The 25,100-nt window shown below is 37.7% G+C and overlaps 1 protein-coding gene across 1 annotated transcript; it reads right to left on the reverse strand.

Annotated features, from left to right (window-relative positions):
• Positions 1-799: 799 nt before the first annotated feature.
• SYT10 (synaptotagmin 10) lies at positions 800-24,827 on the reverse strand. The gene is made up of 7 exons (XM_018080077.2): positions 24,806-24,827; positions 22,666-23,023; positions 16,269-16,833; positions 4,371-4,491; positions 3,847-4,018; positions 2,241-2,370; positions 800-1,123 (listed from the first exon to the last, which is right to left on the reverse strand). Exons 1-7 carry the CDS (start codon positions 24,825-24,827, stop codon positions 1,052-1,054), a joined length of 1,440 nt encoding a protein of 479 aa, XP_017935566.2. The 3' UTR covers positions 800-1,051.
• Between the last annotated feature and the right edge of the window lie 273 nt (positions 24,828-25,100).

The following is a 25,100-nucleotide window of genomic DNA, read 5'->3' on the forward strand; positions in this document are numbered from 1 at the left end:
TCAATTTCCTGAACAGACAAAACACATTAAATCAATTCCTTTACTTCAGAGTATTCTCTCCTAGTTTACACTAGTTTGACTTGTGTAAACATCAAGCAAGGACTGCGCGATGTCAGCAACAATTGGGCTGTTTTGAGGGGCTGGATGCGCCTCATCAGGAGACACCTACATCCTTGTGGAGCTGCATCCACCTCCACACACCTCACTGCAGAGACATTAGCTTTCCACAGCGATACCCGTACACGGACTGGCAGTGCCACGCAGAGACACCCCACACAGCTCTTTGGCAGCCACTGGGCAGCTGAAGCAAACCATCTTCTGAGGGCAGCCACCTGCCTGGGGGCACCTGCCTGGCTGCTTTGCTGGACAGGATAACAGAGGCAGCTGGCATTGTGATTGCTGGAAGATTATAACTGCATAGATCCAGTTCTGGTACCTGTTCCATAAGGGTTGAAGTAAAACCCAGCAAAGCCAGTAGGTCCTTGTCATTGGCTTTGGTGGACTTTTGATCAGCCCTTTCTCCCTGCCTGAGGAATGAGCTGATTTTTCACTCAAAACATGACAACAGTTGTTTTTTTCATGCAACATTCAGTTTGGAATGCTATCTTGCAAAGTCTCTCAGGATTTAGTGCAATTTAGAAGAAATTTACTACATGAGATATATATATATATACTATTCGGTCTCCCTCAAAAGAATTAGGTGTTACAAGCTGCAGTAGTTTTGAATTGCTTAAGGGACTTTTTTTCCTCTGATTTCTTTGTCTATGCAAAGATACAGGTCATCTCAAAACATTGCTCGGCTATGACACTGGATACATGCCAGCGATAAAATAGGTGAATGAATTTGCACAAGGAAGGGTTATATTTTACTCGAGTCAGCTTCATTCATACATTAAGAAATTATTATAAACTGTATAATAAGACTTAGAATAGGAAAAATGTATCTTAATAAAAAAATATGGATACAGTTCATCTCTGGAAGCCGAACCTTCTGTTTATGTAGATGAGAGGGAGCTTTGGACACTGAACATGATGAATCCACTCTTGTTCCTTAGGGTGTAAGTGGAGGTTTTGGTGATGAACAGGATCCCTGGCTATCAAAACTGGTTGCTCGGCCAGGTAGCTGCAAGAAAAATGTTATTTTTACAAATGTCATCAGATCTGGCTGTGCACCAGACTCATTTCAGAGGATAAGAGATTCTCTCAAAAAAGAACTCAAATCCCACCCAGACCCTGTCTAGCCTCTGGGTCAAAGTCTGTGGCATCAAAGTCTCCAGCAGAACTAATAATGGAAAGAAAATTTCTGAAGTGACCTCCTAAAAACGCCTCTGACTTGTTTCACACAAGTGGGTTTATTTCACCAGTCACGGGTGGTACCTCTGACTCCAAACCTACATAAACCAGAGAGAGTTATAAACCTCTAAAACCTTCTCTGCTACCTTGACTGAGTTTCCTTGCCCCCACACTCTTCTTTAGGTGTTTTACTGAAGTCTTCATTTTAGGCTTTTGCTACCTGTCACCAGACATGTTGTGCAGCCACGTGCTACAGAGTGGGGAAAACAAATGGCCTGTAATGCCTCAGGCAGCTACTCATTTTTCAACAAAGATTGCTTTTGGGATGAGCTAAACAGTGTGTCCTTTGTGTCCCCAAACAAGGCCTGCTGCTTCTTAAGACTTCCACATGTCTTTCTGAATCCAAAGCTATGAGCATTTTGTATACAGAACACCAGCAATATGTGGCCTGAAGGCTGAAGCAGGAGTCCAAGTCCAGGGACATAGAGATATAATGACCCGTGCATTTGAACAAGCTTCCAGTAAGTGTCTTTTAAATAGCTATGGAGGGAGCTGCTGGTATGTTGCTTGAATTTAGCCTAATTCGCTGGCCAATTTCAGATTAGTGTTTTAGCAACAACTGTTCATGCTAAAGGTTTTTTCATAGGATATGATAACTTCTGAAATTCTTGCAAACGATGTGTAAGTAGATGTAAGTTCCTTATCATAAACTCCATAAATTCTAAATGTCTCAAGGTAATTTTGCAGTGCTGCTAGAGCATTATGGAAACTTTTGTAGTGGTCCCTTTAAGTAATCAATAAACCCAGGCAACTAGATTTAGGTTGTGTTAAGGATCTTGCAGCTGATATTTAGATGCTGCACTGATTTTGTTATTCTCAGAAGCACATAAGTGTGAGAGGCAAAACCATTCAATATCCTGAGAATGAGAAAATTTTCTACTTCTTACCTCCACTAGTGGATGCCAGTGAGTTATTGGTTTACGTGGGTAAGCCAGCATTTCATTCCAATGATCTCTTCCAAGCCCTTCAGCATCAATGCCTGTCCGACATACCCCAATGACCTCATTGTGCCCTACTCTGAGAATTGTAGAGAGACAGAATTTGTTTTTAATAAAAATAGTTTTAATAACATCTGATGTACAATTCTGTTTACTGGTTCAGTGTGGCACAGAGTACACGACCAAAGTTTTCACATCATTTATTACAGATATTAGTTTTAATGGTAGTATAGTAATATTAAGTTCTGTATTGGTAACATCAAAAACCTCCAGCCACTATCAGAGTGCTTCTAGCAGCTATAAAAATAGCAATGAAGACATAACCTTTGCCATTAAAAGGTTACAACCCAAAGGACACAAGGACAGAAAAAGATCGTAATACACAAAATTATCTAGAAAGAAAACATGATTGAATTTTGTGGGAGAGGAAGGTAAAAATGATGGGGTATACATTTCACGCTGCAAATCCTTCGGACATCATTTCATAAACTATTTTGCAGTTCTAACTGTTGTGATCTTTAGAAGTTTGGTCAGAAATGTGAAAGGTAAGCATCAAAGCTGTAACGGGCTATACCTTAATACTTCATACTCCTAGCAGTGCCATAGACTTGCTAAGGGACTCCAGAAAGTAATTTTCTGTACCTTGACTGTATGTACCTTACAATCATGTTTTCTAATTTCCTCTTAGCAAATGCTGAGAAAGGAGCAGCTGAGGAGGACTGAAAGTGTGCAAGTTGCTGTGCAACTAACGGCACCACAGTGCCTCTTTCCCATCTGACAGAGAAAGTCTTACTGACAGAAATTGGAGGACAACCAGAAATCTGATGGCAAGGAAAAACAGTCTGAAGGGTGATGTTACTAAATTGGACTTTCAGCATTTATTTGCCCTGCAATCTCAAGAGCTCATTACTAATAGCACTTGAATGAAGCAGACTTGGCTCAGGCAGGATTCTGTCAGTCACTGTCTAGTTCAACCTGCAGTCCTTGACTCACTCTAAGCAGGAGTCTCTTCCTGTCAGGTCTTGGGGGAGGACACAGATAATTGAGGCTTAGATATGTTGTCAGTGAGGGCTGAACCCAAAGGTTACATATTCAAAGGTTACTTTATTGAATCAACCAAAGAATTAATTATTACTTAATTCAATGTGGCAATTAGCATCTAATTCTTTTTTAGTCATTCAAATTTTCTTTGGTTTCAAATACCTGCCATTTAAATAGAAATAAGAGGTGTGAGGGATTTTTTAAACTGGAAGATATACCTGATTTATAAAGCTTTTACATAGTCCAGCCACCAGATGTGTACAGGAATGTTTGCCAAGGCTAGTGGTCCACAGGAAGATTGAGCCATATTTCTCCCTCATCACAGTTATTTATGGCACAGATAAAAGGCTAAAAGGTGTGAAAGCTTTAAACCTCTCCATGAAAAAAAGCCCAAAGCTTTATCTTTTGTGCCACTGAAGCTGCTTACAAGTTCAAGGGGGCAGAAAGTAGTGACTTGCAATGATCAGGTACCGTCTCGCTGATGATTAACAGTCAGAAGGCAAACTGTGCTTACCGATCATAATCCATCACTGCAATGGAGAGGCTGACCTGGTCCACATTCTCTGGAGGGATATCAAAGATGATGGCCTCGTTATAAACAGGATTGAGGGTGTTCTTCTTCGTGGTGGTTTTCCGTTTTTTCAGTCTTCGTCCCTCACACATCAGTGACACTTTGACGTAGGGATCTGAGTAACAGATAATCAGTTGCATGCATTTGGACTCAAAGCCATTCAAACATAAGGACAATATTTGTTTTAGGAATGTAATATCGATAAGATAGAAAATTTCAAAGGTTTTAGTGACCCTGGGAAGCATTGCTTTCAACATGCTGTAAATGCAAAGGAAAGGTGTGGGCATTCTGAACAGACAGAGTGACTGCCAGACCAAGATAGTCAGTGGATCTAAACAGGGTCTATATCCATTCTCCTGATATTTCCATTCCACAGTCATGTTAAACACAGAAAACTGAAGGAGTTCTTATTCATCCCCTTCTTGAAGAAACTCTGCCTTGTTATTTAAAAAAAGAAGTAGATTCACCTGATGCTCCAGTTATATCCATTGCTTTGAGATTCCTACATTTGATGACTGTCAATGTCATTCTCCCAGCAGTAGGCAAATAACAAAGGGAAAACATGATCTCACCCAAATCTATGCTTTCCTGAAAAAGAAAAGCAATGATTAAAAACCTGATCATACTGCCAGCAATTCAGTACAGATCATGCAAAACTTTAGAATTTCTTTTTTAACATGGAGGTAGGCTTCTTTTGCAATATACAATGTGATTTTCAAAAATTATTTCTATAAAGTACAGAAAGAGTAACAACAGGGTAATATTTTAGGGACAGGATCTACAATTAATAAACTGAGAAATTAAAACAAAAGCAGAACCAAAACTTTCTGTGTTTCTGATATTTTTGTGTTGAATTTACACAAATAAAAAGGTGCTGATGTAGAATGTCAAGTTCTGCTCTTGAAAAAACTCATACTCCATCAATAACACTGGAATTTATGTAGGAGATTTATTTCTGGACACCTGTATGTGAATGAAAAGCTAATCCTGTCAAAGAAGAACTTACTTGTAAAAGTTACTGTCTTTACTGCTTTTAATATGCTTTAGGGGGTTGCTCTGTTTTAGAAGAAAAGCAAAATAAAGGAATAGCATCTACAGCTTTCCTGGCTCAACAACAATGTCTTGGAGGATAATATACTCAGAAAGATGGATAAGGCCCACATGGATCTTAATAATCCTCACAAAGAGACAGTTGCTATATTGAGACAATGTGCTCTGAATTTATGCAATATGATATTGCTATACAGTTCTACAACACTTGAGAAATGTAACGTAAGGAAGAGAGTTTCCATCAGTTCTTATTTTTTTCTTTTCTCAGAGTTATATAATTATCCTAATACTGTAAAAGTTTATGCTCTGAAATGTTAGTTATATTCTAAATTGTTCCTGTTCTAAATTTTAACACCCCCTTCCAACCCCTCCACCCAAAAAAAACCAAAAACAAGAAAGAAAATGGCATATTAAGAACTCATGATATGAGTTTGTAAGGAGCATGTAAGGAAGCTGCTTGTGTAAGGCAGCCACTCTCAAGCATGTTCATGTGATCTCAAAGGACCTTTTTTTGACTACTACTAAAAAGCTTATTTTTAACAGCTCAGCTTCAATATTTTATCTGTCAAAGCTACAGTTACCCTGAGAGTACAGATTCTCTTGAGAGCTGCTGGATTTATCCTACAGCTGTTCTGGCTTCAGAAGGCAAGCATGATATATTTTTAAATGGAACATATTAAAATAATGATTGCTGTATAGATGACAAATTCATTGTTTATAGTTATGAGGCAAGACTGGGGCTTCTTGTTCACATTCTTCAGCTGCTTATGTGAAGAGTTTTATTGACTTCCTTTGGGTTAATACTCTGTCTAAATTGAAATAGGCCCTTTACTTGCTTCATCTTTCTTGAGTAAAGACAGACTTAATCACATGCTTCAGGGTTTGGGGTTTTTTTTGTATTTTGTTTTGTTTTTTTTTCCCCCCTGCATTGCAGACTTTAGATTAAAGAATGCACTTTTGGAATAGCTTTAAATTCTCTGCTGCGCTGGTAATAAAATATTGACTTTTGTGTAGGTTGGTCAATTCACATGTTCAGTCGTTTTGCTGAGATTCTTTTCTGAAGATTAACAGATTGATAAGCATGTGAACATGCACTATGGGCAAATTTCATGCTTGTCAGTATTTCAGATTTCTCATCATTTCAAAATGATTTAACTATTTCAGTCCACAAATACAGCTATCTGACATCTCCTTGGGCCAACCCCTTTCTATGCTCATGAAGAGCACAGAATTTTGTGGCACAGGGTAAATTACCAAATTCACTTTTCTGTTTCAGAAAATAAAAATAAAACATGAACAAATTAAGTGTAATTATTTTCACTCATTTGTTAAAGTGGCAAGTGTTCTCTTATATTTTACAGTTTTTGTCATATCTGAATACTGCGTAAAGCACAGCTTCTGTTACTAACATTACTTTCTGAATTCAGAGTCTGATTGTTGTTCTTCATATCCATATGTCAAACAGATCTCACATCTTTTGTTTGAAAAGAAAAGTTCCCCCACTTTCAGTGCTTTGAAGTTTAAGGTCTATGTTGAGAGAGGAGATGAAGATAGTTTGGATATGAAACAACATGGGCAGCTCATAAAAAAGCCCAATTTTTCCCTCTTCAGAGAGATGAACAAAGAAAAATTCACTTTTGAAGACAGGAACATGAACTTGAGTATTCTATTATTTATATAAGAGAAATTGGATAGACACTTGAAGGTTTGGGTGAACTCAACTGATAAAGAAGAATACTGACAGGGGTATGTGGTATGACTTAAATACTTTAAAAGAGGCATTGCTCAAAATGCTTGCAAAACTCCATGTGGTGGTTGCTCTACAGTACTTTTTGAAGAGCAGAGAAAACCATCAGTGCTTAATAAAATGGCAACCATATGAGTCTCACACCCAGTCCTTTTCCTTTCCTTTCTGAACGGCATGCACTGAAGGTATATTGAAAAAGAGCTTGTAAAATGCCCTGCAATCACACACAGTGCTTTTAACAATTCAATTAATAAGGAAGCTGCCTAAATGCAAAAACAAATGCTCAGAAAACCAGTGAAGGGGATCTTTGCACTCCACACAGTAGACTGTCCGAAAGGCAGATTTACTGAAGTTTCCAGAGCTCTGTAACTTGTGTACTGACTACTCAGTTTGAAGTGGTAAGAGATGGTTTTAGGATTGGGAAAAGGCTCCCTATCACTCCACTGTTTACGCAGGAATTTTCTGACATCTATGCTCTGTACCTGGAAAAAATGTGGCTTGTGCTTCCCCGAAAAGTCTGCCTTTCTTATCATGGAACAACATTTATGTTTCTATAGATAAATTCTGTAGCAGACTAGAATAGATAATATTTCAAGTTAATACTTGCCAATATCAAAGACATTTATGAGTCAGACATTGTAAGATCAAAGGGCTAGACACAAAATGAGTAGTTACTCTGCACTAGTCCATAAACTACACCTAATTCTCCTCCTTGTGGGGAGAACTGGTTGTCATAGATTGCTACTACAGACTAGGAGTTCCCATGGTCCCCAGATTGAGTTAAAATACAACTTCTTTCAGAATCTTTTAAACAACTCAGATGATTTTATCTTTTTAATTTAATTTCATACTATTTGTGGCATCTGTTGTTTGCTGGCAGTTTTGTAGACTGTGTCTTTTTGATTAGTAAGGAATAGAAAGTCCTAGGACTTTTACTCAGTTTCTACTTTGAGTATCTTCCAAGAATAGTGGTCTTTCTTCATACATGAGTGTGAAGCTGACTATATTTTGTTAGGACCTCTATAAACCAACTGGAGATTAAGAAATTAAAAAGAATAATTAAAATAAATATGCTTTGGGAATCAATCAGAGTGTGAAGCACAAGACTTATGAACTTTTAAATGGTCTTTTGAAGATTTAAGATGAAAACTATCTATCTATCTATCTATCTATATGATAGCATCTGAAACTGGGTATTTGATAAAATGTCTGGGATATCATCATTTTCCCCCCCACATTTTATTGTTAACTTGAGCACTAGAGGTTCATGAATTAGGAGCTGAAAACACAGATTCAGATCTAGACAACAAACAACATAAGGTTTTGAGTTTCTTTAAACTTCTCATGACAGTCTTTGTCTATCACATTGATTATCATGAGTAATATTTTTAAATTCCCAGGATCCTTACGCATTATTGATTTTAGTTGAGATTTAAAAATAGAATGCAAATTGCTTTGGAATCTCAATGGTCTAGAAAATCCATATTTTTCTCACTTTGTAATACACTAGTTAATCAAGTTCACACAAGTAATCTGACAGGAACCCTTCAGCACAAGCAAATCTGAGGAAGCTAAGGCACGGACTGCCCTCAACAATCATGTCTGCATTAAAGTTCACCTCAAACAAAACACAACTCAGAAGGCACAATCCTGAACCCCGTGGTTGCCATTCATGCAAATTTTTAGCTATGCCTCAGATTGTCTTACACGTATCTTATATTTACTGAGAATTGCACATTACTTACATTATTCCCATGAAATTTTATCTCTTTCCTAGACCTATTTTGAGCATTTCTTTTTTTCTTTCCTTGGACTAAACTTAGATTTCAATTAATAACTAGCTTTACAGACTCTTGTAATGAATGCTCCCCACTGACTTCCAGTAACAGGTACAGACAAACCACCATTAAGCACAGTTGCACTAATGCAAATGGAAGTGTTTCTTGGTACTTTATATCTCATTTATTTCCCTTTTGTGTTCACAAGTCATCACACAGTAGTAAGGAACTGGAACAGTGGCAAACACTACACTATCTTCAGTTATTTTTATAGCTATGATTTTATTCTATCCAATACATTTTCTAGTATGGTGATGGTAGAACAAAAATAAAATGAAGAAAATAATGATCTCATGTGTGCATGTCAGTTATTCAGATGAACTTCATTTTTTTTTATCTACAGAATATGGATTTTTTTAAACAGCATAATTCTCACCTCACACAAACAACCATGTGAATGGATGTGCTAATAACTTTTTCCACTAATTCCATTAGGAGAGATCCATTAGGATATGTCTGCATTCCCTGCTTTGTGGGCTCTTGGGAAATCAGTCCAGAAGTTGGCAAAGTCAGATGAAAAAAGTTCCTAATTCTACTATATTTGTTATCATACCCAATGGACACCAGTGCCCTCATTTTCACACTTATTCTTGTAGAATTAGCAGGATTTCTCCTGAGGCTCATGAGTGGTCCCCACTCATAACACAGAAAAACCGTGGAAAGGTCTGAGGAGAAGTTTGAAGAGCTTGTAGGGGAGCATCAATTAAACTGATCGAGTTCTTAGAGCTGTTGTTGCTGGAAAAAGCTTTACTGTCACTTACTCCAATTACTTTTTCCAGTTGTTTCCACTAAATTCAATAGGAGAGACAACTTTTAATCAGCAACCTCCACAAATTCAGTGGGGAAGTTAGATATAGGTCCTTCCATGTTCAGGGTAGTTTCTACTCACATATCAACACCCATAATCCTGAACTGAACAGGAGAAAGTATTTACTGACTATACTGTCAGAGTAAGAACTTCTGTAGTCTCTCTTCTATATAACAACAGCTTAATTGGTTTCCTATGCCAGCAGGTACAAAAAGCATATGGGGAGCTGATATGTGAAATAAGGTGTCATTTTTGAATCACAAATGAACACCAGGACACTTTTTTCACTGATGTTTGTTGCTTCTTCCTTCCCCCTAGCTTTTCAAGTTTTGAAATTCAAACAAAGTCTTAAAAGAGCAACTCGCTGTGGATTCTTACAGTGAACTATGTAAATGCTACTGGAACTAAAAAATTTATATGCTGTTATTTTTACTGGTCTGTCATTAACTTCCATGGTTAAAATAACAAGCATTTGCATAATTAATAGTGCATTAGAAATTAAATTCCCTCAGAAACTTGGTTATTGTTACTTTATTATCATTCAGATTATCATAACCCACAGTAGTAATTTATATTCTTAATCTCAATTTTAATATCCAAAACTACTTTCTTATTAACTGTAATTTAAATAATGTTTTAAAGATTGCATGTAAGAGTAGCCTAGCAAAAATACAAAGAGTAGCATGAATTCCCTTTGCACTTAATTCCTAAACAAGTGATTTGCAAATTTTTTCTCTTCTTTTTCTGTTGTATTTTGAGTAAGCATCTGTAATAAATAATAATAATAGCAATTTTCTATCTAAGAAGTTATTCAGGCATTTATGTTACTAGACTTTTGGCTGCTTCTTTTAGTCACACTGAAAATTGTTTTTCATTATGTTATGCAAAATTAAAGAAAAAATATATTGGCAGAACTGAACTTTTGGATTACTTGAATACTGCAGGAAGATAATTCCCCCAAAGGAATTCTCCCTTTCTTGTTCTATTTAGAAGCATGTTATATATATTTTTCTGCTTTCCAGTAAAAACTACTGACATCAAGCTTCAAGAATCAGGGATAAAATAAAACAAAATGATTAATGTTGGGGGTTGAATGGAAAAAAAGAGGAAGGATGACTTACCCCTCAGATGAGCTAAGAACATATTAAGATATTTCTGGTTTTGAGGTATAGATCAAGAGTTTAAAGAGTGATAGCAAAGAGCAGAACAAAAATCTACCAGTCTGTTTTCTCATTTACACATTCAGAATCTGATGGTAACCATGCTATGACAGAAATTGTTGAAAGTTAGATGAAACTCGAACTGGAGACCTAATTCTACCACCTCTCAAGGGGATTTTACTTTGGAAACCTTGTCCCCACCCCTAATATTTATTTTTGTCTCTAGTTATTCTTTGCATATCGAGTTCAGCTCTTTTTTTCCCTCTCAGCAGCAGTTACTGATTGAGCTGTTGTCCTGGGAAATGAATCAATTAAGTCTGTGTTTGTTCTTGCCTCTGTGGAAGACCGTATGGAAGCAGTGGGGCCTGTTGCTCTATGATGACTGTGACTTCTGCTTGTGGAGGCTTAATGCTTGTTTTAGCCTGACACCCTGATTGCTCTGGGTAAGCACTACTGCTGATTGCAGTGCTGATTACAGGGAGAGGACTCCCTGAGATTGTGTGCAGGGTCCAGTAGGCTGAATGTTCTCAATAGCACCCTACCAAGACTCCTGGGTGCTTCTTGTGTCACCCCCTCTGTAGGTAACCATCTGCCTTGTGCACCCGGGGGGTAGTTGCATCTTGCCATGCAGCAAAGAAACCCATTCATGCTTCAGAACAGAGGTACTTCTGTGAACTAACCGTGGCACCTACTGACACTCGAAGGAATCGAGTTTTATATGGTTTCCCATATAAAGATGCTTTTCTGAAGCCACAGTGTATTGCCTGCAAAGAGATTATCTGCAGTGAGAAACTCAGAGAGCACTTAGGGCACAGCAGGTGAGAGAAGCCATGCACCCTAACATAGCTGCCACAGTATTGTCTGGATGCAGAGATATTAAAATCCTTTGAGGAAACCATGTTCTTCATTCGTCTAATATTTACTACTTTTAAGATAGACTGAAAGTACTAGTTTGCCTCTAGCAAATCAGAATATTCAAATAATTTGTAATTTCAAATTAAAAGAAACATTGAATAAAAATAGAAACCTTCCCTGTCTTCAGTAACCGGATGGAACCCCTCCCTTTCTGCATTGCTTTTTCTAGTTATCACCCACACTTGAAGTAGTCCCAAACCTAAACTAAAAATCTCAAACTGTTTCCTCTTAAGACTCATTCAGAGTATTTTCTCACCTGTTCAGCAGCAGCAGTGACCATGTGTATCCTTTATATCTCTGGCCCTGAGCAGAAATGACAAGTGCCAGCAATTCTCGGCTTAGAAGGGGCTGTTTCCCTTGTAAAGATGATAAATGTTTCTACACTGACAACCCTTTACTCTTTCAGACCTGTTTAACATTCTGTTAAGGCTTTTAGGTGCATTTCCAGAAACACTAATAGTATATCTTTGTCAGCTTTCGACCACTAGTTCCACTTTTCTGTCCACTTACAAAGCAGCAGACTATGGAGAAAACTAAGACTGCAATTGCTCTGGGTGAACTTCAGAGATGGGCTTCATTCTCGGTTCATCAGGAAGTCAGAAGAATCTCTTCCCATAACAGAAGCCAACAGCCAGTAGGATTGACTTTGTGATATACTATAGCCAGTGTTCAATATAAATGAACTGAGACAAATGTTAAAAAAGTATATTTAAGCACTTGTCTCTTTCCCAGTGACACTATTCACTTACATTTCAATTGCTTTAGAAACAGCAATCATACACCATGGACATCACATGAAGACTATGTCCTTACAAAACCTTTTATATTCCACTTCACAAATGAGAAAACTGCAGCTCTGAAATGCCTGGTGTTGGAGAACTAAATAATAATCGAGTTCCATCTGTCTACATGAGATAATTCAAGAGGCTACAAGTATATGACAGTTTGATGGCTAACATCCCCAAGAGACTACCACTGTGCTGGAAATGGTTTTTATCTGAATTCTGAGCTCTATTTTTTTTCCCAATTGCATAGTTTCCTATAATTGGTTATTCTAACAGACTTCACAGAACACCTTCAGAAAAAAAGTGTTTCTGACAGTCACTTGCCAATTTTTTTAGACAATGCCATTAGAGGCAGAGATTTCCAAAGCAATCAATAATTTTACAAAGTATTATAGGAAGTTAATAAACTTTTACATTCAGAAATTTTTGGATCACAAGAGGTGGACTTTTTGCCTAGACAATTTTAAGACACTGAGTATTAGGAGTTAAGTACTTGTCAGCAATTCCAGTAAATGAGTCTTCTTTTTTTTTTAAAGTATGTAGTATATTTTTGATAGTAACAAAACCGCAGAAATGTATGGAAAATTTAAAAGCACTTCACAAAAAATATGTTGATTAAACAATCCATTTGATATTCTTTGTTTGCTTCTGATGTTATGAATTAATGTTCTAAAGTGTATTAAGAATTACAGTATTCCAATATACTGAACAACTTTCACAGGTGGTCCCAAGCTGCCTCTTGATTTTTTTTCTTTTTTTTTAAATCAATCAAGTGAACAGAAGCAAATGGTGGAATACTTATTAAAAATTCAATCATCCATGTATCAGCAAAATTTGGGGATATTAATATCATCAGATATCTAAGATATATCTCTTCTACAATTGATTACACACCAAATTTACCTTGATAATCTGACATGAAGAAATGAAAATACTTTAACACTTACAACAGGTACATGCTATCCATTATGCAATGTTATAGGTTTTCAACACAACATATTTATTTGAATACATATCAGCAGTTGAAAACCATAAGAATAAAAATGGGTGTGTATGCCCATCCTGCACTTCTATAGAATAGTTTCAAATTGTTATTATGAGCAAAAAAAATGTATTAAAACTGTAGATTCCCACAGAGCCATTGGTTTTACCACCAAAAGGACTCAGTGCAACCATCTAGCCTGATCTTTCCCAGACTCTATTTCCTGCACAAAATAAAAAATTTTTATGGATGTGCAAGCAAATCTTTTAAAAATGATGTTAGCTAATGAAAAGGAGTCTTTGCATTAATTTCCTTCACTGGCAAAATGTTGCAACTCATTTTCTTCATAAATCTCTCTAGTAGTGTTCAAGACTGCAGTTTTGTGTCATAAAAGTAGGTTCTTTTCAAGCAGGTAATAGGAATTGTTTTATAGGAATTGTTTTTACCCTCAATTTCCCTTCTGAATATAAAATTCTTGACTATGGAAGAGATGTAAAAGACTCGTAGCTCAGGAGATGCTACTTCTGCTGTGTCCTTTAAGTTTTGAACTAATACTTTGACCTATCACTTCTATAATTTTGCACCATCTATCATTTAGCAACAGCATGAGCAGACCACCGAATGTAGGAAACAAGTGTAAGCAAAGGGATGAAAAACTTCACAGGAAATACAACAAAAAGGAGCAAAGGTGAAGAAGAAAAAAGCATGAGAGAAATGTATTTGCAGAATGGCATCTTGGTTCCTGGGCTCTACTGTGTAAGTATGCCCTTTTCCACTGAGACAGCCTCTTTGATTTTCAAAGGTTCTTTATGAACATCAAAGCATGTGTGCTTGTAGTAGAGTTATTTTTCACCAATTGTAGAACTAGCTGCATCTTTCTTTTTCAAGGCTTAATCAAAGTTCAGTTGACTCTGTCAAGCATTAATTAGTTATTTAATTGCTAGTTAATGACTTTGATAAACTTTAGATCTGGTGCCTAAGACTGTAAGTCCCCACTGATTAACATCTCATGCAGTGTTTACTCCTGAGCAGGTTTGGATGTCTCAGCTTGCAGTTTCTGAAATGCCAGAACTAAAAACCTGTATTATTAGCCAATTTTAATCTACATGAAACAGCTCAAGTAAAACACAGGGCAGTACATTGCAAATATAATAACAGCACATGTTATAGGAGGGTTTAATTTTTGCAGGAAAAAATCAATTCAGTTAATTTCTTACATAATTTTCTGAGATTAGAGTAGGGCTTGTGGAAACCAATGAGGTCACCCAATACTAGAAGATATCTCAATTTTATACGCTTATTGTTAATGGTTTAAGTGGAGGCAACTTTTCCATTCATGTGCAGTATTGTAAACTATACTGGCTGAAAGGCTGAAATCCAAGAACTTCATGCTTTCTCTTAAGCTTCATACAAATCAAAACACCAGCAGAATGAGTTAGGCACTATGACTGCATGCATTAACCCTTAGCAAGGAAGAAACTTGAATTACTATTCAGTACCAAGTTTAGCAATCATTTTCATCCAGATGTGTATTAGTATCTATCCCAACTGCATAATTTGGTATGGCAATTCAATCTACTCAAAACCAGTGATAAAGAGTCCAGAGATTCTAATTTTCTGAAACCATTCTAGTTATCATCAAAAAAATCTCACACACGTGCCTGCTGTAAAGGACCAGTGAGCATTTAAGTCATTACTGAAGTATGAAAGATAATATCAAAGCTAGAAGAAATTTTTAAAAATGGTTACTGGACTATTATTCCAAGACCTTAAACACAGATTCAATTTTAAGCTTGAAAACACAATTCTTAAATTTACCTGAAATCTGAGCTAGATCAAACTAAGCATGCATAGATTCAGTTTTCTGGAGGTGTGCCGAAGGCTGTTCAGACCAGTTTGATAGACCCAGCAGCTAAAATAAATAGCTGCTGCTGTGAATTCACATTCAAAAACTGTCTCCACTATGCTGGAGACTGGTATTTCTGCCTGGTATTTCTCATTTCTTGAGAAACACAGGACTAATGCTCAGTCTGGTGAGGATATACCTGTCCTCTTTGTCTTTCTAATCATGCAGACCTTCACTGTCTAGCAGGTACTAATAACACAAAAATTTTTGGTAAAAAAGGCATGGGGAGTGTCCAGCTCTAATGAAGGGATGGTGTGAAGTTCCTGTCACTGGAGCAATGTCTAGTATTGCTCTGCTCTCTGTTCATCCCCATATGGAAGACTAGCCTGTGCTCAAACAGTCATGAGTCAGACTGTTTTGGATATACCTACAGAGCAAGGGATGGGAAAATGTTTATATAAATAGCATAGTTAAAAAGAAACCAAGACCAAAACAAACATCCTACAACTCAACATTTTAAATGGTTTTTTTTCCGTTCAAATTCCAGCTGGGGAGGATGAGTTTGGATTTCAAGGTTAATAAAGACAATGTTTGGAGATTGTTGCTTTTCTCTCTGGTAGCATGCCATCTGTCCAGTCATCCATGCACAGGCCTCCTTTTCTTACTTGCAACAGTAAACAAATTAATTTCTATTTCCTAATTCTACTTGCTTGTGTCTCTTGAGTTCTGCTAATAACCAGCAGCAACGCAGATACATCTACTGGGGACCCTAAGCACAGGGCAGTCAGCAAAGAATATTTTAGACTTCAAGCACTTTTAGCCTTTTTTCCTTTGCAAGACTCCTAACCTATGAAAATCTACTAACAAGAGCAGGATGGGATGGGCCCTTTTCCTTAATAGATGATCATTTTGCAGGACCAGGTGTTTTGCTAACAGGAAAATGTTAATAGTTCTTGCTAGGCAGTGACTTTTATGATGCTGTATTTAATTAATAAACATAATTTATATATACACAGTGAGACATAAAGATGACAGTATGTTCCCAGGAGATTTTTTAGTAATTAAATTTTATAGCTTCCCAAGCATCTTATTTTCTGTGCTCAAAGGAAAATATTGACAACTTTTTTTTATTTTTTTTTTATTCTAGACTCTGCAGATAAACAGGATACACTGCCACAAACTACAAAAGAGAAATGAAAATATCATATCAATGCTTTTGGAACACACTACTTACTGTGGTGGCACAGTGGATGTCTTTCCATACATTGGCTTCCCTGGAGAGATCTGAGACTTCAAAAAGGTTATCAAGAATAACTTCCCCAATCATGTCATGTCTAGAAAATCTGTCAAAATCATAAACACTGAAATGCAATTTCCTGTTGCTGAGTTGATCATAGGCTACAGGAAACTGAAAGGTTTCATCAAAGACAGGATTTAATGTCTTTCTGTGAACTCGTGTCTGAAACTTCTTTTTCCTATCTGGAAGCAGATAAATCTTAACGTAGGGGTCGGATGTTCCTGTGAAGTCTTTAGCAGGCAGATCTAAGGCTTTGACAATTGTGACAGCCAGAAGTTCATTTTCATAATCATACCGGAGAGTGAAGTTAAGTTTTCCACATGTTTTCACATCTTCTTGTTGCCCATCAGAATCCACAGACTTCTGTTTGTAGAGTTCTGGTTTTATTCTCCCAATGCTGGTTGTCGTCTCTCCCCTTTGCAAAATCGGATCTGTCCCCATGTTAAAATCAACACTGGACACTTGCATCTGCCTTGGCAAGTGCCTCCTGAAAGAATTGTGCCTGCACACACACACACACATACACACACACACACAAAACAAGCCGTGGTTATCTCTGAGAAAAGACCATTGCTAAACAGAAAATACAAATTAATAAGGGTTCCCATCTTAAATATTATTTTAAAGTAATCCCCCCTCAATTATTTGCAAGTGTTTAAACATCTTTGAGAGAAATAATCATTCAGAATTACTTTCTTGACCTGAGAGACACCCAGTATCTTGGAGATACATATATTTATAACCTTGCTTTCAGACTATGCAGCTGAAACTGAATTCATGTTCTTTCACAGAACAAGTTGACAGTTCCAGCATTGCTTGATCCCACTGTGCTAGGGCCTGAGTACAGTAAGGCAGAAAAAAAAAAGGCACTTGCAGAATTGTCATTAGCACTCCCTGGTTTTTAGAGGCATTCCATGGTGGTTTTCCAATTAAATATTTACCAAGCTTCACAATGATGACCGTGAAAGGCGCCTGAAAGGGACAGCTATGTCTGGAGGTTTTTGCCAGAGTGTTTTGCTATCCTACAACATTTTATATACACCTGCTTGGTATTTGCTACACTGAGGTACAGGCTACCTTCTCCAATCTGACCGGGAACATTTTGTTCTGGCTGCAATACATTTCAAAGTTTTGGTCAGCATTTTTCTGTGACAGCTTTTTTTCCTTCTGTTCTCACTGTCTGCTGTGCAGTGTATTGAAAGCTGATCCCTGTACTAACATAAAATATGTTAAAATCCTTGTAATTCTGAATACAGTGTTGCATAAGCATATGTATTTATGGGCTTAACTTGGCTCATGAACATAAATGGAAAGCTGTGCCATTCCTACTGTGACTGAAATCAAACCCCTGGCATACCATACAGCCTTACAGTAATATAAAAACACTGGTCAAAAAGCTTCATAGCATTTACCAGCAGCAGATTCCATTATGACTACACTCTCCAGTTTATGTTCTGGACATTTTCACATTTTCTCGCTACTTCACTACCCCAGCAAAAGCTCACTACATCCTCCTGTTAGCACACTTAGTTGCCATTACAGAGCAATCCGATTGTCAGAATTTCCTCTGCTTTTTGCAATCAATTGCTTATTAATGCCAAATGTAGCCTTGCCTTATTGCTTGGTTTCCCTGTGGTGTTGTGTTCTGAAAACAAGAGGTGTCACAGCTGTGTGTTTCTTTCTTTAAATCAGAAATGCAAATTGTCCATTTGAAAGCAACCAGGACTCATTTCATAGATATTATTTGTATTTTTGCTGTAAGTGAAGAGGTTGCACAAGGCATGAGGCACAAAACTACCGCAGTTCTGCTGAGCAGAGATACAAGAGGGTAATCTGCAGCTATTAAATAATAGACAAGAACATTTCCCCTTTCAGCTGTTTCAGTACTGCTAGGTGCAGGGAGCAGTCCTAGCACTACACAAGAACAGGGGAGGGAGAATTTCATAGTCTAGATTTGAAGTAGCTCCAAAAAATCCAGGTGTGATCTCAAATTTAGATGAAATATACAACCCTCATGTAACACATTCTGCCTTTCTTTTTTCACAGACAGACAAGTTGAAAGATTTCCATTTCTCTTAAATGTTAGAACTCCCTGAATTCATAGTAGATGATGTCCACATTGGAATGGAGTGAGGAATGAAAATGCCCCAACAGGTCAGAAAAGTACAATACTGTCCCCAGGGAGTTTCATAGCATTTTTCCTCTGAGAGGTCCAACCTCATAGGTGTTGCAAACACAGGGGAGGAACTGAACTCCACCCAAAATGTAGTGCAATAAACGTTTGGGCAGGCAGCAATTCGGGCACCATCTCTCTAGTATCTTTGACTCAAAATGAGGTCCAGGAAGACCTGTGTTACTCCTGCTTCTATCACTGCTGAGGAAACTTGTGCAGGTAGGCCTTCCTGAGTCCTCCTCATACCTGCAGCTGTGGTACTGAGATGCCCAGATAATCATAGAATCACAGAACGGTTTGAGTGGGAAGGGACCCTAAGGATCCCAATCCCTCTGCCATGGGGGTATTACGTTTAAACCCCATTGCACATAAGCGCTGGATAAAACTGCCTGTGCAAGGGAAACAGTGAAGCTCGTTGTATGACATTTCCTGTTTGGGTGAAAACAGGTAGGTGACAAATTCTCTTTTCTTCAACTTCTCTTTCGTTTATGAAGATCTGTCTTAAAACATGTAAAAGCAATACATAAAACACTAAATCTATTTTTAAACTTCATGTGTACAAGATCCACTAGTGAATGTAGTCATTGTTGCAAGATGTCACTAAGTGAAACAGTGCAGCTGTATGGCTGTCCCCTGTGGGAACCAGCAGTACTTTTGCTCTAGGAAGCCACAGTCCTAATTACATAGTGCCAAGTATCTGCTCTGAGTCATAGCATTTCACCAAGACAGCTAATTGGTCTGTTAATTATTAAGATGTTTCCTTGTTGCCATGGCAACATATTTATCTTCCTTTGTTCTGCAATAACAAAGGGATTAATGACTGTGATAATGAAGTACAAGGATGTCAGACAACCAGGTTGTGAAAATGTGGCATAGCTACTAACATGCAAATCTAGATACCTCAACCTCTACTGACTCCTATAATAGACTTGCCTTCCATAGGATAGAAAAGATGTATTTTGAGTGACAGTAAATCTCTGTATATAAATCTCTAACATCAAACTTTGTTGCACAGGAATGGTGACAGTGTGAAGCTCATTTCCAACTCAGTAAGATGCCATATGTATGAAAGAAGAGAGGGATAAGATGCTGATTTATGACATGACTTCAGATTTATGAGGGCTGACTCTGGTCTAACTTTTCTACATGGCACTAGAGCAATCTTTTGGACCAAATCCAGGAAAAAGCATGTTCTTGTGCTATTTAGATGGAACGGAGACTGCTGTCTCTTCCTTGCAAACACTGAAGTCAACACATATGCTCATTTTTCTTTAACATTTACAGGCACCTCCCTTTTGTCCTTGTGCCTCTTGAGGACTGACTAACTCAACATGCTATGCTAATGCTAGAGAACCAAAAATATGTTCTTTGAAAATACAGGTGAACATTTGAAGAAGCAATAAACTATATTACAGAATACTTCCACAAAGTAGTGGAAAGAGTGTTTCGCAATAACACAGGGCAGAGATATTTGTAAATGAACACCACTGCTGCAGTTCTTCTGTCATGGTGTACTGGTTAATTGGGATCAAGTACTAAAGAGGTTTAAGAAGGTCTTTTCATATTATAAGGAAGTATAAAAATGACAGAGTTCTATTCTAGCAGAAATGTATCATTTCACTACACTAACATGTCTCTGTGTTAAATGTATGGTCTAAAAATTGTGATCAGGTGCATTTTATTGTTGCTCTCAGTGGCTTATTAAAATCTTTGTGCTCAATTACAATGACTTAATATGATTTCATTTATTTTATTAAGGAGATGATGGCTGTATAAACCTATCATAGAACTGGTTACAACACTTTTTGCCCCAGCTCAGGTGAGACCAATGTAGAGAAGACAATCCAGGCAGCAAACATTTTCCTTTGCTCCTTTGTCAATGGAATGCATTTGAATCACTCAGGACTCCTGAGGACAGGGAAGCAGTGCTGCATTGAAGACAATGCAAGAGAAGTTGTGCTGCCTCTGCTAATGGCTCTCCTATATTTAGAGACCCCCAATGAAGAACACCAGTCAGGTTTTAGACATTTTACTGGTATGTAGTTGCCAGCTGGGACTAAATCACAATTAGGAATAATCCAGCCTTCTTCTCATACATGATGTTCTTGGCAGCAATAATTAATATGGGCTGTCAGTGAGTTAAGACTCCCTTAAGGCAGGCAGGGGTATTGATAAAATGGATTTACAAACAGAGAGATTACTATTACTGGGTAATTTTTAAGACACATCTAATTCTTAACATGTTTCGTGGCAAGAATGCAGAGTTTTTCAGCAAACTGTAAAAGAAGGTGATATCTCCAAACACCCTGCTATTGACTGGCTATGGTGCAACAATCAGGGTTTACTCAAAGCAAAGAAACTGTCCCTTTCAGGAAAGATTTAACCCTGATAATCCAGATAGAATAAAAAGAAAACTCCCTTACAAGGTTACCAACATATGCAGAAAGAGTAGGTTTGATAGCAGGTTTTAATTCTGTGAAACTGTCCTTGGTGTCACAGATATTTCACAGGCATTTAGATACCAGTCCAAATCACTCTAGAGGTCTGTGAGAATATTTTCACAGCATGAAGCAGCTCTAGATCGTGTTTCTGGAACTTCTTTTTTCCCCTATAGTACCACAGGGACTACTTAAGTCCTTTGCCAGCCAACTATTACTTTTTTCTGTTCAAGAAGTCAGACAGTCTGATTACCTGGATTTACCTGTCGGTGATAAAACTCCACCAATTAATACCCAGTTAGGTAATACTGAGTTGAATAACAGCCTTCTCATGCTAAACTGTACCAGTTTTGGTCCCTCTGGGTTCAGTATAACAGTTACAATTTCAAAATTATCAACCCAGTATTGTGGCAAATGTTCCTCAGAATGGCTTGGATGCTGTGCTCCCTCTCTGAGCTGACAGATACAGTAGCTGGAGCCAGGCATAGCCAGGGGAACGTGGCTTAAAGCCATCTGTACAGTCTCATAATTCAGGAGATAGTTCAGCTGCTAAAGTCAGTCAGACCTCCCCTGGCTGGAGCTGGGAGCCTCCTGTGGCTGCTTTTTGGCTGTTTCACGATGTTGGAATAGCTGGGAAAAAGCACTTGGTCACTCACCACCAAAATGAGCACAGTCAACTGGCAAAACGCTAACTTTAGGGACTCACAGAAGGCCAACAAAGTATGTGCCACTAAAAGTAAAGCATGTGTCTTCTCCAGTCTCATGCCTCTAATGATTACTGCGAGCGTAGGCCTTTTTTTGTTTGTTTTTTTATTTTTTGTTTTGGTAACAATGTGTTTCCTTAGCAAATGGATTACTGAGAGAAAGCTACTTCCTACACAGTATTCTAACTTATGGCATTACACAATACTTCAAATGCCTCCTCCAGCCTTAATTTCTCCACTCTTTGTTTATAAAACATTTCCTTTTTCAATGTAGAAAGTGATCTTTGCAGTTCACTGTTTGTTTTCCATGCATTAAATGTGCTGACAGTATTTGAAGAAAATCCCATTTGAAATTATAGGTCCCTGCATGTCTTCACTACTTTTCAATATAAAGTGGCACCTAATACAAATGTTTCCTCCACTTTAATACCAAAGAAATCATTTTAGGAATGCTGCATGCATGTCATTTATTTAAAGGTCTATATAGAATCTCTATTGCTTTAAGATCTGTCAATAAGGACCTATGTACTTAGACTGGGGTTTTGATTCCTTCATAATACACACCATAATTGGCAAACCATGTCTTAAAGAAATGTGCCATCAACAGTGAATCTATAATTTATTTATAGGAGAGGGAAAGTTTCTTCTGCGAAAGCAATAGATATATCTATCTACCTCTGTCAAAAGATGTTGCAGTACTTTAAAAAATAACACTGAAGTCAGTCTTATAATCAAAACCTAAAAGGGAAATGATTAAAGTAGCAACGTATGCATTTACAAAGTAGTAGGTTTTGTTTTCATATGTTAAAATAACTGTGTAAGTGAAGGTACACTGTATGCTTCAGAATGTTCTGTTCAAAAAACAGTGAGGCTTTGCCTTCACGTGACTACTGTTTCACCCATAACTGTGAAGAAACCTGTGAATCAGGATTTCAAGGATCCTGGAAATTTCCAGCAGAGCATTCCTGGTCTACTTATTCCTAGGAAAGGTGCCACAAACTCGAGTGCCTCTGACTTACCTTGATGACGACGTGGGCTCAGTGATCTGCCTCTGCATGCGAGCATGTCTGATCAGATGCTCTTTCAGTGCGTTCTGGACCTCTGCTGGTATATCTGGTGAAGTGTGGCTAATTTTCAGTGCAGCTTCAAGTACCTTTGTTGTAGGTTTCCCATTTTCTTTCACTTCCTTTTTCTCACTGGTCTCCATAACCTCTGTGGGAGCACTGGAGTTGCTCTGAGGGACATTACTGGCATTGGAAGTGAGAGGTTTGCTCTTCCAGCAGGGCCAACACAGCTTCCAAAAGACAAAAAGCGAGACTACCAGCAGGGCGAGCCCGCAGAAGCTGACAACTACTGCTAACAGACTGACTGAGACGTCTGCAAACAATTAGAAACACAAATCATCATGACAGACAAACATGAAGAGAAAAATATAATTAAAAATTACACAGGCAAGGGCATAGAGGCATTTTTGTCATTATTTTTGCATAGAGCTTTAAGGTCCTATTTAAGGTTGTGTTATTTTTGTGTGTGGGTTTTTTTGTTTGCTTTTTGGTTTTTTTGCTATCTAAGCCTGTACTCTAAAATGTTATTATTTTCTAATATCTGCTTCACAAACACTCCATTAATTGTTGTTCAGACCAAGGGCAATATCTAGCCTCGCACTAAGACATACTCCTAAGGAACAAAGAATCTACAGAAGCAGTCCCCAAAACTCTTAGCTGTTGTCAGAGGATTTAGAAATCTGTAGGTAAAAGTAATATTGCCCAGGGCTAAAGCAAAGTTATTATACTCAAACAACAAATGTCCTCACTAAGATTTAAAGCAAATACATGAGATTCTGTTCCCAGAGTTAGATTTCCAAATTTAATAATAAGCACCTATATGGATAGCCTTCTCCTTTTAAGTAATGTACACATGCCTTTGCACACTGACTTTGGGTGGAGGACAGACAGCTCCCGAAAACATCAGCAACTTTGATTTCAGTGAGAAGTTATGGATGCTTAATTCTTTAGAACACATATTTAGAACATCAAGAACACATCTTGATGAAAAAGTTAAATCACCTTCAACATTTTATATCAGTGCACATGAAGATAGACAGATCTAAACTGCCAGGCCGATAACACAGATTTCTTCAGGACTCGCCAAACTTTTGATTCTCTATGCCAACTGCTTCAGTAACATTTGAAAAGATAATATTTAAGTGGTGTAAATAGGGACAGGATAAAGTCTGTCATAAATAAGAAATTTCTAGGGTTAAATCTTCAGCTCTAGACCAAGGCTGCATTAAACCAAGACAGCACATATACATCAATATCTAAAATTCTACTATGAAAACGCAGTTGGCTTCACAGAATGCTATCCAGATGCCCTGAGTTGTACAGAGATCATACTGCACATTTAGCTACCCCTTCTGCCCTGTATTTGACTTTTGCTTGACACAATTGCTTATGATATCCAATAGCCCGGTCAAAAATGGAACAGATTTCGTACCAACAAAATTCTGTGAACACACTTGTATTTTAGGGGATGGTGGATCACCAGCACTGCCAATTGAGCCCTAATTAGGAGTTTTATTCTATGTGACATGTTTCAGTTTGATTTTTCCAGTTCCATGCAATACTATAACTAAAAAATCCCTTTCCTTTTCAAAAGAGCCATTTGTAAACTTTAAAAGTATTCACTAAACCGTGCTTAAATATCCCTCAAGTAATGGCTGCTGCTTCTGGTTACAACAAGTTTTGACATTTTAACAGCTAATACTCTGTATCCATAACTCCAGGCTATAGGCTACTAAACTGAATGAGTGGAAAAGTGTAAAGAGGGTTTGAGTGCATTTTTTCTAGATTTTCACAGGAAGAAAAACAGTATGTATTGGGTCCACGGGACAGTATACACCTCACCAGTCCTTTGAGAGCAAAGATAGAGAGATGAAGTATAGAAAGATGAAGGTAGATGAAGATGAAGGCTAGAAAGATGAAGTAGGAAATTTGGGAATGTTTTCTTTATTAATACATAATATCCAGGTACATCTCAGTAACAAATACTGAACTTAAAGCCTATTCATCATGAAAATGCATGAGAAAAGCAAAAGCATATAGAAAATGTCATAGTCTGGAGATTTGAAAGCTATAATTCTGTTCAAACTTACTTTACCTTTCGTTCTGGCCAGTGTCATGGGGTAAGTGCAGATGTGCTCCTGGATTTAAGGAGTTTGGCACAAGCTGCTGCCCTGCCCTGGACACAGGTATGTCTCCCTGACCATTTCCTGCCAGAACTGAGAAAGGTGCCCCCCTTTTCTACCTGCAGGTAAATGTCACAACATAACCCTTGGAATAAGCATGTCAGCTGAGTGAGAAATTCATATCGCAAATTTTGGAAGACGCTTCCGTAAAATGAATGGATACATAATTATATCTAATAATAATGTAACACAAGAAGCAAATGATAC

Source organism: Manacus vitellinus, unplaced genomic scaffold (assembly GCF_001715985.3).
Source record: "Manacus vitellinus isolate BGI_N305 unplaced genomic scaffold, ASM171598v3 scaffold_5_pilon, whole genome shotgun sequence".
Taxonomy (NCBI): domain Eukaryota; kingdom Metazoa; phylum Chordata; class Aves; order Passeriformes; family Pipridae; genus Manacus; species Manacus vitellinus.